The sequence below is a fragment of the Lagenorhynchus albirostris genome, chromosome 1, assembly GCF_949774975.1.
Source record: "Lagenorhynchus albirostris chromosome 1, mLagAlb1.1, whole genome shotgun sequence".
Taxonomy (NCBI): Eukaryota; Metazoa; Chordata; class Mammalia; order Artiodactyla; family Delphinidae; genus Lagenorhynchus; species Lagenorhynchus albirostris.
Genome location: NC_083095.1, coordinates 47,874,660 through 47,890,347, shown reverse-complemented (window position 1 = coordinate 47,890,347; position 15,688 = coordinate 47,874,660). Strand labels below are relative to the sequence as shown.

General features: G+C 40.0%; 1 protein-coding gene across 2 annotated transcripts in view; it reads right to left on the bottom strand.

The window, feature by feature from the left end:
- The window catches only part of ERO1A (endoplasmic reticulum oxidoreductase 1 alpha), a 44,506-nt gene extending 34,151 nt beyond the window's left edge, over positions 1-10,355 (bottom strand). For both annotated transcript variants that reach the window (XM_060142582.1, XM_060142590.1), the window contains exons 1-3: positions 9,790-10,355; positions 1,351-1,470; positions 460-543 (exon numbers count right to left, since the gene is read on the bottom strand). In XM_060142582.1, coding sequence (XP_059998565.1) covers positions 460-543; positions 1,351-1,470; positions 9,790-9,903 — 318 coding nt within the window. In that variant the 5' untranslated portion in view covers positions 9,904-10,355. The remainder of the gene's footprint in view (positions 1-459; positions 544-1,350; positions 1,471-9,789) is intronic.
- Between the last annotated feature and the right edge of the window lie 5,333 nt (positions 10,356-15,688).

The window sequence follows — 15,688 nt, the reverse complement described above, 5'->3', positions numbered from 1 at the left end:
ACAGAGAGTCCAGCCTCTATGGGCAGCCAATCTGAGAATTCCTAAGTAAAGCCAGTGGTTTTGTCCAGACCCTCCCCAAGGAAGAAAATTAATACATCCACAGAAAAAGGGAGAGATTTTATTTGTACCTCAATTAATTTCATTTTTTTTAATACCACAAACACAACTTTGGATAAGACATAAGAAGAAAAACAAATATCAAGCCAAAAGAACTATTAATCTCAGTAATAAATCAAAGGATTATATTAACCACAAAATTTAAATTCTATTATTATGAAGACAGAATAATTCAAAATAGGTTTTATATTTGTAAGTTTAGGTTTTTAATATGTTAATTTTAAACAACATTATATTTAACCTAAGGATTGAAATGTTATTTCAGTTATACTGGCCCCTTTCAAAAGTCACAATTATTCAAAAAAACATGTGACAGTTCTTAAACGTATACACTGTTCTTACCGATTGACAAAGCTTGACAGCACAATCCCTTCTTCCACACTGGCTGATATCATTCCAGAAAGGACACGGCCTTTTCAGGTTTACCTGTAAAATAAAATATTAGAAAAAAGTTATAAAAGAATTTTGAGATTATAACAGACAGATGTGGAATTATGATACTATAACCTGGTCATGTTATCAGCTACAATTATTATATTTCTTCCACTATCAAATTTCAGTGGTGGTATAAGTGTGTAGCTGGTATGAATAAATTGGTAGACTTGGTTAAAATGACAAACTCTGCTACTAAACAGACTCTGAACAGATGGCAACGGGGAGCCAAAGTAGCTCATGTTATCACTGCTCAACTCACAGTCTTCTTTTTTTTTTCTTTTTCAACTCACAGTCTTTTAATGAAAGTAACAGCTAACAGACAATTGTGAACTCAGATTGTAACTACATACTCCAATGATGAGGTTTTCTAAACTCTTTCAATAGATATCTCAAGATAAAATGTCACAAGTGACTTGTTAGAACAATACAGGTCAGAACAAAGTCATGCTTCTTCTCAAAAATATTTCTCTTTTTATATTAATTGGAGTAAATCTGATGTTTTAGAATGTTATGAACAACTCATGACTTTGATAACGATATAACAGTTTCTGTTCTGACTTCAATTTGACCAAATAGTTCTAACTCTTGTGTTCAAAACTCAATTACTGAAATTAAAAGTATCCAATGGGTCGTTTTAGAACCATATGGTTCATTCTTGTGAACAGAATTTTCCTAATATAGCCTTGCTCAATTTTAAATAATAAGCACAATTTTGAAGCTTAGTGATTCCTAAGAAAATGTAATTACCCATTTAAACGTTAAGTGTTCCTATACCAAAAAAAAAATGGTTTTAAATACCTTGTAATATCTAAAGTAGTCGCTTTCCAGGAGTTTTTGAAGTCTTGGGAAAAGCCTGTAGTTATTAAATTTATCAATGGTTTCAACATCACAGGTACAATCATCCAAGTAACCACTAACCTGTTACAAAGAAAATGGAATATTATATCAAAATGTCATAGACGCAACAGGGTTTTTTCCTTACATGGTTACGATAAAAGAGCCCTTTACTCAACCAACCCCTAGCTTCCCTCCTCCCCATAATTTTCTGAGATGGGACATGACCATAATCTAGTGATGCTATTGCTCTTACTATATACCTATAGGAACACAGTGGATACCTTTTGTAGGGTGGGTGTACTGAGCTCATAATGACACACATACCCCCAAAGAGTTGGTCCCCTGCAGCCACTCTATAACCCTGCTCCCCAAGACTGACCGGGGTTTGGCATCTAAGCCAAAACAAGTCATGGTTCCCTCTCCAGGAATCAGGAATTGAGGCTAAGAAGGAGCAATGTCTCCGTCACTAAACCAGTGAACAAGTAAACTCAGACCATATTCCATCACATGAACTGAGGACCATGTGAGCCAGTTGGCAGAGAGAGGAAAGATTTTTAAAGACACAGAGAAGCAGAGATAGGAGATGGAGAACATATGCTAGCTGGATTCCCTAGGGTTTGCCTGCTCCCACTTCCACCATCTTTCCTGAAGCCCAGTGGCATTCCCATCCTTGGTTTTTCTGAGACTCTATATTCTTATAATTCAGTTGTCTCTGTCTTTCCTTTATTTTAGTTTCCCACAGGATGTGTAGGTCACAGACTAGCTTGGTGAATGTATAAAAAGAAGTGATATTGAATTTATAAGAGAAACAATAACTCATTATAAGGATCTAACAACCCTCAAATATTGGCCATGACAATTTTTATAGATTTGAAATGGTACTTAGAAATGACTTATCCTTAGCAACACTGAGATAGCAAATTAACCACAAAGCCAATCCTGATCTTCAAATGCTTAAAACCAATGTCTGAACTGTATTTACTAAATCAAACTATTAAATCATGTTATAATTAGAGGCAATGGGAAATCATATTATAATCAGACATTGTTAACAGTTGTGAAGCTAAAATTCTGAGATGTTTATTTGGGACTAGGCAAACACCTAACAGAATTAATTAAGCAGCGCTTTTAAGTAAGTAAAAAATATATTATGATTTTTTTAAACTAAAATTTTTATTTTTTTAATATACAGCATGCTGCAGAAAAGAGATCCTTATACTTTGGTCTGAATTTTTACATTATAAACCACTTTGGATTATATTTTAGGGAGAGTTATTGACAATAAAAAAATAATTTAAAAATCTGTTGGTAAGGAAACAAATTAAGAATACTTCATTGAAATACTGAATTTAGGTGTTTTCCTTTTGGAATATGTAAAATCCTACACTATCTTTTAATTTTAGAACATCACAAAACAGTAATGGATATTTTTCACCTAAGAGATAAGAATACTTGGGATGATGACGGCAATATTCAAGAGCTAAGTTTTTTGTTTGTTTGTTTGTTTAGCCAATTTGCCTAGTCTTATTTGTTTTGGACTAAAGAATTCCGTTTCTAGAAATCTGATCTACATATTTTGTCACTGTAATAACTATTTTCATTTCATACGCAAATGTGTCCTTGTTTCCTGTAAAAATTATCTGAGTACACAAGAATCTTAGAGTCCTAATTTTGGGTACCAAAAAAACAGAAGTGCTTCTAACCCAGATGATTTGATTTTTCACACCTCTTTCTTTTGAGCCTTCAAAGCAAAACTTCTAAGAAAATAAAATAAGCTACTGTTTCTCCTCTTGGATACAAATTATTATACAAAGAACAACAGGCACAAAGGCTGCAAAGGCCAAAGAGACACATGCCAGATAGAGATATTAAATCACAAAAGAAAAAAACACAAAAATCTTAAGAGGAAGGGTTTGAGGCAATCCATTTCTCCCCCCACCCCAGGAATTCATTTTTAAGGTAAAAATCTATCCTCCCCTCTTTTGGAAAGCTGCCCCTCAGGTACCACTCACCCCCTGCTCAGTTAACTGTCTCTCGTATGTGTTCCCATGACACTCCACATACTCCTACACAAGACTTACCTCACTGTACTGAACGTATCTATCTCACTCCCACCCACTAGAGTTAAGACCCTTGAGAGCAGGCTCATGTTTGTTCACTTTTGTATTCCCGGTACTGAGCACTGTAGACAGCACACAGTAGATGCTCAATAATTATTTGTGGAATGGGTTGGTGAATGAATTAATGAATGCTGTCCATTGTCACTCTCATTTACTGGAGCCCAGCACTGCACTGCCTAATTATAACTATGTACTTCCATGTCACCGATGGTGGTGCTCAGTGCCAGACCATGCCAACTCAAGGGGCAGGAATGCACTCACAGAGCAAGGAAAGCAAGCAGCAAAGGCAAACAACCCTTTGTGTCCAATATTCTACGGATCTATATCCTAATTACAAAGGGAATGATAAGAAGCCCCACATCAGAAAGAAATGCAAGATGCCTCCAGAGCAGAGGTGGCTTATAACCTAGAGGCCACAGAGGAAGAGAAGGCAGGACAATGGGAGATTTAAAAATCTCCTGCCCCTTACCTTAGAAATTGAGTAGGAGGTATTACCAACGACAATGACAGGCCACAGGGCAGCTAAGGAGGTACAGCAGCGGGTGAAAGGAGTTTCACTGGATGGAAAGAGTCCAGCAAAGGAGAGGCAGGCAGATACTTGGAAATCCAAGCCATCTGACTGTTCAGATAAGCTTGCCAACAGGCAGCAGAACCCGATCCCTGGAAGGAAGTCTGGCAGGTATGATTCCAGGCCCAGTTCTAGAAAGTAGAGAACCAGGCATGTTACCAGAATAGAGTCTCAGGAAAAGTCTAAGGCAGAACTCCAGTTGATGGACCCAGGGCAGAACCTTGGAAACGAAGCAAAGTCCTATTACCTAAACTAAGACCAAAAGACAGGTGCTGATTTATAAGAAGAATGGCTTGATGCTGTCCTTCAAAATGTGCTATGGCTGCATAAGTAACCACTACACTACCTCCCAAAGTGAAATAGAACTCTGGCCCTACCATAGGAATCCAAATCTTTTAAAAATGCACCCCCCTCGCCGCCTCTGCAACATACACACCGAGTGCTTGATGAATGCTAAAATTTGAAGCTCGCTGCTCTAGGCTTCAGGTGATGATCAGCTTTGGTTTTGTGGAGGGCCAGACTAATAGGAAGCAAAGGAAAGGCCCTTGTTGAGGGTGGTAGATATAAGGACCAAGGTAGGCCTAACACACAATATCACCCAGTTTAAAGTCCTGGTCTCTTAAGAGCTGGAAAGCCTTTGAAGGCCTTCTCTTGCTATCTTCAGAGCAACCCAGCAATCCCCTCCCTCACACACCCTCAAGGGGAGGTAGTGTGTAACAGTGGATAGCAGGCAGGCTCTGGAGTCAGGCCTTCTAGGGTGGAATCCTGTCTCTGCTACTTATTAGCTGTTGACATTGCCCCTGCTTTTTAACTTCTCTAGGCCTCAATTTCCTATCTGAGTACAAAAATAGAAGTAACAGTAGTTCCCATCTCAAAGAGTTGATATCAAGATAAAACGACCCACAGTAAATGCCCAGTAAATGTTGATCATTACTATTACCCTACCACTGCTTAAATGCTTCCAGTGACAGGGAGCTTGCTATTCCCCCAAAGCAAAAGGCCAGGTTTGCAGTTAAAATTCTCCAAACATTTTACAGCTGAAGCTCCAGTGCAACACACAACTAGATAACCAAATGTTAGCTCCATTATTTCTCCATTGACTCTGATTGGTTTGGACCAAATACCAAAATACAAAAGGCAAGGGAAAAGAAAATACACTGGCCTGCTTGTTCTCTAGTTTTTGGATAGAGGTATCCTTTACTTTGCAATGAAAGACAAAACAAAAAACACTTTCTAAATAGTCTTCCTGTGTCCCAACAACTTCCAGTCCTACCATAGATTTTTTTTTTCCAAAGCACTGTAAGAATATATTCCTCATACTTGTATGAAACACCTTTCAAAAGTGCTCAAAATGCGCTTTATTTGGCAAAGAACTGCAGTTGTGCTAAATTTTATTGAGTTTTATGACCATTAAAAAAAAAAAAGAACATGAAAAACATTCATTCACTGACAGAGCAGACTGGGACAACTGCTAAAGAAAGAATAGAAACACCAAAAGATTCTATCCTGGCTAGTAGGCACCATTCTAAGAACATGGAATGCTATGAGCTATTTCTTCTTTAAAGTCTTGGTCTTGCTAGAACTTTAAATTGTTGCTAAATGACCCAAAGTATGGCAACCAACGTTAAATACACTTTGGTCCACTTGCTTTGTTCAGAAAAGCCTGGAATGTTGGAAGCATTCACAGTCAATGGACCCCTCTCCAGTATAACCTGTTTCAAAGATCCCTCTGACTAAGTATTAATCCTGGACTTATTTCCACCCACCACTTAGCATATTCTCAAGTGTCTCTTCCATGGCCCAGCCACTCTGACTAACAAAAACTCTTTTTTTTAAATTGACCTAAACAAGACACCCAGACAAGTAAGTCTGCTAAAATACATGAATGCAGAGTGTATCTACAACGCACTCCAAAGGAAAAATAATCCACCTTTGAAGTAGCTATGATGGATTATCTGAACTACTCCCCTTTCATTAACCTGACGGAGATCTACTGCATTCAAGCAAGTGGATCTGAGGGTTACCAGCATTAGCTATATTAAGAGAGATAAAACATCCTGAGTATAGAAGTTTACAAACTCATCTCTAATTAATTTTAAAAAGATGAAAAAGATGTCCATACTGCCTCCGTATCTGGGCTTCAATATCTCTTCTGAGGTGATTTCTTTAAAATGCATCCTGGGATTCCATGAATTGGAACTAAAGTTCTGTTACATTCGTTCTATCTAATGGTGCATAACGAGGAAATAATTGTCACAAAGGAATAAACTCTGAAAAATCTTCATTTACTTGAAGCCTATACCTACTACAATAATATTTTGATTTAAAGAAAGGGTGAGTCCTGATTTATGGGGTTTTTACACAAAACTGTACATGTGTTAGACTTCACAAACTTGTATACCAACAGGGGGGAAAAAGCCAATTTTCTGTGTAAAAAAATTTTTTTTAACAGAATGATACAGGGATTGGGGGAAACGGAATGTATATAAGGAAGATTTATAAGTTCCAGACAATTGATCACTTACTTTGAGCAACTAAGCTGAAGCACTGTTCTCAAAAGAACTTACAACATACAGTGAAAATGGTTTTAATAGGATGTGATGTCAACTAACAGGCATATGCAATAACTCAGGGGTCCCCAACCCCGGGGCCAAGGACCTCTACCGGTCCGTGGCCTGTTAGGAACTGGGCTGCACAGCAGGAGGTGAGAGGAGGGAGAGCCAGTGAAGGTTCATCTGCTGCCCCTCATCGCTCGCATTACTGCCTGACCATCCTCCCCACCCCCAACCCCGGCCCCGGTCGGTGGAAAAACTGTCTTCCATGAAACCAGTCACTGGGTCCAAAAAGGTTGGGGATCGCTGCAGTAACTGACTAAGTTTAAATATTCATTGGAAGCTGTCAACCCATCTTCAATTAAGAATATACTTCAGCTCCTGTCGTGTTCACATCTTGTATTATAATTTCCCTAACACTTGCTGAGCACCAATTATTTACCAGTCTCCGTACTCTGGAGTGTCAGGAATTGGGACTAAATTGTAACTTTTTATTTTTTGATCTCTCAAAACTTGTTCATAGTAGGCCTCAATAAATGCTTATTGAATTTAGTCTGATTATTTGTAGAGCTTTGTACATTTTACTTCAATGACTTTCTAAGGTCGAATAACTAACTACATGCTGCTCTGGCTCAAATCACAACCCCTAAGTCAGGCACCCGTGCAACAGTGTGGTGAGGGGTGATGGTGTGGTAACTCAAGGCAGAAGTGGTAAGAGGCACAGGCAACAGGAAGGAAGAAAGGGATGTGACTATAAACAAAAAAGAGTCAACAGCACTGTGTGGCCAGTTGGAAACTGCAAATAGAACCAGACAAGATTTGAACTTGTATTTCCAAATCTCAGGTGAAAACTTAGTTTCTAGCAATATTTACTAATTTTTTAAATTTTTAAAAAATACCTAGGATCCCCACCTCTTCCCAAGCCCCAAAGAACATGATGTGCTGAACTGTAAGCTCTTCAGAGCAGGGATTATGCCATAGTTATTTCTGTATTCCAAACTCTCAGATCAATGTACATAGTGTTTATAAATGTTTTTTGAATGAATAATTTGTTCCTCCCCTCATCTTTTCTTTCTCCACTTTTTTCTTTTATCTGTCTCTCCCTCTGTTTCAGTGTGCATGTCAATATGTTTGTCTCCATCTTTCTCTTCATGTCTATTCGTCACAGTCCCCTCCCTCCTTTCCTCCCCTTTCCCCCATCCCTTCTATTACTTAACATAATTAGAACTAAGGTACACGTGTTTCATTTATTGAATTGGAATTGATGGTCTCTGTTTTTAAGTTTATTTAACTAAACCATTTTAAATTTCCCTTAATTTTTTTTTACTCATTTTATTACTTTTTAATTTGGCTCTGGAAAGAAAAACAGTCACTCTTGTTCTAAAAGAAAAAGAAAGAGGTCTAACAGATTTTTGTGTATTTTAATCTTGAAAATATTGTGAAAGAGTAAAAAAGCCTAACACTAATCAGAAGAAAAAGTAAATGAATATAAAAAACTAAAAGCTCCCCAATTTTAATCAAATATCTAAAATGGTTATGGGGGAGGGGAGTGAACGTTTAAAAGTTCAACATGTACTTTTATTCCATTATCCAAATCTCTAGAATATAGTTAAAAATGTTACAATGGAATCTTTCTGCACTGAATACCTTATTTTTATTTTTTTTTGCGGTACGCGGGTCTCTCACTGTTGTGGTCTCGCCCGTTGCGGAGCACAGGCTCCGGACGCCCAGGCCTGGCGGCCATGGTTCACGGGCCCAGCCGCTCCGGGGCATGTGGGACCTTCGCGGACCGGGGCACGAACCCGTGTCCCCTGCATTGGCAGGCGGACTCTCAACCACTGCGCCACCAGGGAAGCCCTGAATACCTTATTTTTAAGTCCACTTATTTCTAATTTACTTATTTTTAAATGTTTAAACTTTGTGATACATTATATTTGTAAGCAGAAGAAAAATTACCCTTTTTCTTTTAAGTACTTGATTGTATACTGTTTATAATCACTGAAGGTAAAGGAGCTTTTCAATCTCTTAGTTATAAAGCAGCAATTTTCTTTCAATTTCTCTTACACCTTCCCAGCTATCACTCACCCCAACTTCCAAATCACTCAGCAAAAAATAAAATCCAAGAATTTAAAGCAGTGAAAGAGATGACACCTCTTCTCATAATATTTAAATTCTTCTTTCCTCTGTGAAATAGTATTACCCCCCCTACACACATAAAATGTTATTTCTGATAAGTTAATAGTAACGTCTACTTAAAAGGAACAATTTGGATACCCATATCTCAATTTTGTATAAAATGTAATTTTTATCAACAGAAGCAAACCAAAAGGTGACTTTAAGAATAATGATATTACAATATCAGATATTGTGGGCACCAAAAACCTGTAACTTTCTTTGAATTTTTTTCTCAAGGAACCCACATCTCTTACTAACAGAAGGAAATAACCATAATAAGCTTGTAATTAAACTTGTGCACTGAGGACCGTTCTCCCAATTCAGACCAGCAATATGGATGTCACGGTAAAAGAGTCTCACCACATTCAGGAAAAACAAAGGACACATAGGGCGAGTAGTCACAGGGCAACCGCGGCCCCCAAGACACCAGGCAGTTAGGCTTAGACACAGAAAAGCCACACGAAGGCATTCTCCGGCCTGACAGGGAGATCTGAGGGCAGCCCCCCTGCAGGCCGGAGAAGACATCCAGCACAGGCACAGCCCACACTGTTAGAAGTCAAATTAGAAGTCAGGAAGACCCAGGTTCTGCGAAAATAAAAATACTGAGTGTGACTGTGTGTGTGTGTGTGTGTGTGTGTGTGTGTGTGTGTGTGTGTGTGTGTGTGTGTGTGTGTGTGTGTGTGTGTGTGTGTGTGTGTGTGTGTGTGTGTGTGTGTGTGTGTGATCGGAAGCGGGGGAGGGCGATTCGACGTCGGTTCAGGCTGTTTGGGGCGGGGGGGGGAAGGGGGGAACCGGTCCACACCAACCCAGGCGAGCTGCAGAGGATTCAACCCCTGCCAGGGAGCAAAAGCACGGGGGTTCCTTCCGGAAGGGTGGAGATGCAGAGACGCACCCCCAGCGCCCCACCTGCCCGGGCGCGCGGGACAGAGCGCACGGCGGAGGCAGGGGTCCCGGGACCCGCAGCGCCGCCACGCACACCCCTCACCTGGCAGAAGCACCTCTGCGCCGCCGTCTCCGGGGGCTGCTGCCCGCCGTGGCCCGAGCCCAGCAGCCCCACGGCGCCCAGGAAGCCGATCAGGAAGCCCCAGCGGTGTTCCATAGCCGCTCCGGGCGGTCTTCGCGCCGCGCCTCGGAATCCCCAGCAATCGGGAGCAGGCCGTGAGTCCGCAGATGAAGCCCGCGCGGGCCTGCCCCCGGCCGCGCCCCACCTCCCGGCCGCCTCCCAGGCCCGCCCTCGGCTCTCCAGCCTCTCAGAAGCCGCCACTTCCCGGTGCAGCCTGCGGACGTGCCGGGGACCCCGCGGTGGCAGTCCGAGGCCTGAGGCCCGCTTCCTTCCCCACGCGTGAGGCTGACGCACCAACCCGCTTCGCGGCTCGGCCCCTCCTGGCGCGCCGCGCCCGCCCCCGGCCCCTTTAACTCCCGGGGCCCGGAGACTGGAATGGGCTGTCTACCCCCAGCCCCGCGTGGGAGTCGGGGTCCTTCCCGCTCCGAGAGCCGAGCCGGAGCGAAAGCTGGAGGGGTCTGTGTCTTCCGGCAGGTCCCCGCCCCAGCCTGCTCACTCCCAGCCAGTCCTTCCGTATCTCAGTGCGAGGAAATCAAACTGAATTACGTGTGCACAGTGGCCCTGGCTGAGTCCTAAGGCTGAGAAGGATATTCGTGATCATGTATCTAGACCAGGGCTGCATATCTAATCTAGATTTTCTGGTAGTCACATCAAAAGAGCAAAAAGAAACAGGTGAAGTTAATTTTAATAATCGATTTTATTGAAACCATTATGTGCAAAATATTTCAAAATATACTCAATAGTAGATGATTCATAAAATATTTTACATTTTTTACTTTTAGCTTTGAAATCTGATGTGTATTTTTTACGAACTAGCCACATTTCATAGTCAGATGTGGCCAGTGACTACTGTGTGGACAGAGGGGGAGATTACTGTTTTTTTTATAGGAGGAAACAGGCCCAGAGAGGTGAGGCAATGTGAGCTATAGGAATGGGAGCTGGGCAGTGAGAGAGCCAGGTCCTCTGATCCCAGCTGTGGGATGGGTCCATCAGCTTTTTTTTAAGGATAAATTTTCAAGGTGAAACTGGAAAACGTTCCAACATCTTACACATTACATTAAAAGCTAAAATATTTCTATTTAGTTTTTTGGTAAATCTTTTCCTGTTTGTTTCTGCTTCTGTTTTTTCTTAAAAAGCCATCACTTATTGACATAACTCTAGGATATGGTAGGCCTCAAATAGATATTATACACCTATTTTCTAGCTGAGAAGAATAGGCATAGAATTTATATACGTTATTAAAAATCACTTGGTATGGTAGGGGTGAGACTCAAACCCTATGCTATGTCCATCACTGCCAAGTGAATTGACATATAATTAAAAAGTCACCAATCATCTGACATCCTGGTGGGCCGGGGAAGCTCTGATCTTAGTATCTACAAAATGCAATGTGTGCATATTAATACAATCTCTCGCTTTACTCCAAAAGTTACTTTTTCACTATACTGTGTATGGGTTCTACTTATCCTTCTAGGGCCAGACCCAGCTCACTCAATCCCTCATCATGAGTCTTCCTGGTTTCCTCTTCACCCAGTTCCACTGGGTGGAACTTACACTCTGCCAGATTGAGCTTGACATTAGAGATATAAAGATGTATAAAACCCAGTCCCTGCACATGGATGGACACACCATGGAATTTAGTATGTAATCTTTTATGACAGTTCTACTTTATGTTTTTACCACTGAACTGTAATCTCTTTTAACTCCTTAAGCAGGGATTATGTCTCAAACATGCTTGTGACTCCCAGAAATCTTTGCACACATTTGTAAAATGAATGAATATATTTCATATGGCCACAGTATTAATATCTGAAGATTAAGCTATCAAAAATGAGAGACACAGTATGAAAAGGGGGAAACTAAATGAATAAAGCCTAAAATTGCAGAAAGAAGCAATCTGAACATCATCAGCTCTGGATTTCACTCTGATGCAATAGCCCGTAATTAGGGAGAATTTAAAAACATCAATATTCCCAGGATGAAGGCACTAGTCCATAAGATTCAAATTCTTGCCCAGAACAAATTTCTAGCAAACTTAAAATCAGAAACAACCACCATATAAGACAATTTTTTTAATTTATTGTCTTTTTTCCCCAGCCTTATTGAAGTATAACTGACAAATAAAATTGTCAGATATTTAAAGTGTATATCTAACTGGTTTGACATACATATACATTGTGAAAGGATTCTCCCCATCAAGTTAACCCATCTATCATCTTACATATTTACCCTTTTCCCCTCCCTTGGTGAGAACATTTAAGTTCAACTCTCAGAAAATATCAATGATACAATACAGTGTTATCAACTATGGTCACCATGTTACACACTAGATTCTCAGAACTTATTCATCTTATAGCTGAAAGTCTGTACCCCTTTATCAACCTCTCCCTGCTTTCCCAACCCCCTTGCCCCTGGCAACCAGTTGTCTACTCTGTTTCTATGAGTTTGCTTTTTCATTATTATTATTCCTCCATATATAAGTGATACCATGCAGTATTTGTCTTGTCTGACTTATTTCACTTAGCATGGTGCCCTCAAGCCCCATCTATGTTGTATCAAATTTCTCATGCTGAATAATAGTCTATTGTATATGTATACGACATCTTCATTATCCATTTATCTGCTGACAGACACTTAGGTTGTTTCCATGCTTTGGCAATTGCGAATAATGCTGGATGGATGTGGAAGTACAGATATCCGGGTATATACCCAGAAGTGAGATTGCTGGATCTTACTTTATTGTCTTGAAAATTATATTTTTTCCTACAAGATTTGTAAGTGATTTTAGAATGTGTAAAATACAGTTTTATACATACTGTATAAATATTACTGACATTTCCCTGAGAACCCTTTTGTGTTGGTCCTTTGTGTGAGTTCACTTCTTCAACTCTGCCTCCTCTCACACCATCTTGCCTATGTTAAGGCCATGAAATAACCGATTAGTTATCAAATAACTAGGGAGCATCCACAGGGTACATAGTTCAACCTTGGATTTCTGAAACTACAGCCTCCCATATATTATAACTTTGCTAAACAATAGTAAATTTTTTAGCGATGAACAAGGCCACGGTCTTGTTATTCTAATACTAGTGATCATAACAATAACATGACTTAGATTTAATGTACACAGCATTTCTTGACAGAATTCTGTTTACTCTGCAAATAACAGCTCTTATTATTTTTTTAATGACCAAAGCAGGAAATGGCTTGAGTCCAATTTCTCAAAATGGAATTTCTGTGGGAAACTTCTCAGTACATGAACACTTTCTGACGTTGAATTGACTAGAAGGAAATGATTAAGGAAAAAAATGTGATCAAGGAAAAGGATTATTATGACACACAAGAGGAAGAAAGGCTAAGTAAAAACCTAAAGGTCTGGTTCTGATACTTGATTAGATCTATGTAATATTTACTGAATGTAAGTGTGCACATGTTGTATTGCTAGACTTTTCTATTGGGCTGCTTGAGATCATCTGAGTTGGGGAGACGTGCCACCTAAGCTCTGTCATCACCTTCTTTACCTCAGGTTCCTGAAAGGATGAACTATAAATAGTAACTGACTTCACTTCCTAACTTCGGGATCATACCTTAGCCCAATGTGCAGTCTGGTTGCCAACTCCACTCTCTTACTCTTCTTTACCTGACCTTCTTATTGGCAAATCTAATTGCCATTTTTCATTGAAATCATAAACATCCCTGCTGCATTTTGACAAAGCAGATTCCTTCTTTCTTTGATTCAATTTCCTGTGCACTGAACATTCCAGATCCTCCTTATAGTTCTCTGATATTATTTAACTGTCTCCTTCATGGGCTTTCCCTGAGCCTTCCTTTAAGATGTGAGTGTTCCCCAGTGTTCTATCCTTTCTTCAGTGCTTTTCCTCATCTATACTCTCCCCTGGAGAAACTTGCCCAATCTCATGATTTTAAATATTTCCTTTATGCTAATGACTCCCAAATCTATTTTTCCAGTTCAGATCTCTTCCTTGAGCTTCAAAATCCAACTGCCTATTGAATACAGCCATCTGGTTTTCTCAGAAATGTTTGATCACATTGCCATACATATCTAGACAGCTAGAAATCAGGAAACCATCCTCAGTTTCCCCCTCTCTTTCACCTCCCATAACCTATTCTGTCCTGCCAGTTCTGTCATCAGTTTATTTCCTCCTCTCCATCTTTATGACTAAGGACTAGTTTCAGCCCTGATTATTGCTCACCTGATTTATTACCATATTTCCTTAACTGATTACCCAACTTCTAGGGTTGTACCCCTCAAAAAATAATCTTCCCTGCTAGCCTGGTTTCTCAAAAATGTAAATCACACTTCTGTCTAAAATCTGTGATGCTCCTGATCTGATGCTTCTGAATAATTAAATTCAAGAGTCTCAGCACGACATTCAAGGTCCCTATCTATTTCTCCAACTTCACTTTCAACACCTCTCTGCCTTATAGTTAGTGAACTGCTAACGATTCCTCCAGAGACCTTGTTTCCAGCTGCAACCGTTAGAAGTGCTGATGAAATCTTCTAGATAGTGAAAGAAAAAGACAAAAAGGCAGAAATAGATGAGAAGAGATAGAAAAAAAATAAGGGGACTAATTCAAGGAGAACAGTCTGACTAATAAGAGTACCACTTAGAGAGAACATGCAAACATAGGAAATAATCTTAGAAGTAATTCAAGAAAATAGCCAAATGGAGGGATGGCTGTCTAGATTCACTGGGCATACTAAATGCCCAGTCAGTGGATGGAAAATGTCCCTAACAGAGATAAAAATTTCAAAAAGAAGAAAGAAATCTTGGTTCCTGACAAAGAATTGAGAATCAGAAGGGTACTACAGACGCACTGGAAGCTACAGGACCATAGAGCAAGGCCTCCAAAATTCTGAGAATTCTATAGCCGGCCAAACTATTAATCAAGTATGAGAGTAGAATTAAGATATTGTTAGATACAAAGAATAATGTACATCTTTAAATCCTTTCTAGGAAAATTCACTGAAAGGATATGATCCAACCAAACAAAGGAGTAAAACAAAAAAGAGGAGACCTGGGTATCAGGAAAGAGAAGATAGTACACAAGAGAGGAGCTAGGAAAGTTCTAGAAGGGAGTTATGCAGCAACCCTAGAAGAAGATGGAGGCCTCCAGTAGGGATGTCTCTAGTTAAAATTGGGACTGGAGGGATACCGGATGTGACTTTCTGAAAAACACTATTCAGAGGAATTTTACAATTGTATTGTAAATTTGGGAAGAAAAAGTGATTTTAAAAAATAGCTAAGCATATTTTTTTAATGAGGCAGCTTTTAATTATAGGACGTTCAAAACAATTTTACAATAAAGCAAATGTAACTATAGTATATTGCTTGACTTGCATAGCCCCACGATAAGACAAGTGCTGGACAGTGATTTAACCAAAACTTGTATATATTGTATATGGGGGGGTGGAGGTAGGGGAAGTGGGAATCTGGAATAATATAAGGGTGCTGAATCTTTATCTTTCTTATTAGGAAGTCAAAAGATAAAGCCTAAAATTGACCTAACAAGAAATAGCAGCATAAGCATATTAGTTAGAAATGTGGAGGTAAATACAAAAAAAAACAAGTTAAAGAATTGGAGGGGCTTCCCTGGAGGCACAGTGGTTAAGAATCCGCCTGCCAATGCAGGGGACATGGGTTCGAACCCTGGCCAAGGAAGATCTCACATGCTGCGGAGCAACTAAGCCTGTGCTCCACAACTACTGAGTCTGCGCTCTAGAGCCCGCGAGCCACAACTACTGAGCCCGTGTGCCGCAATTACTGAAGCCCACACGCCTAGAGCCCGTGCACCGCAA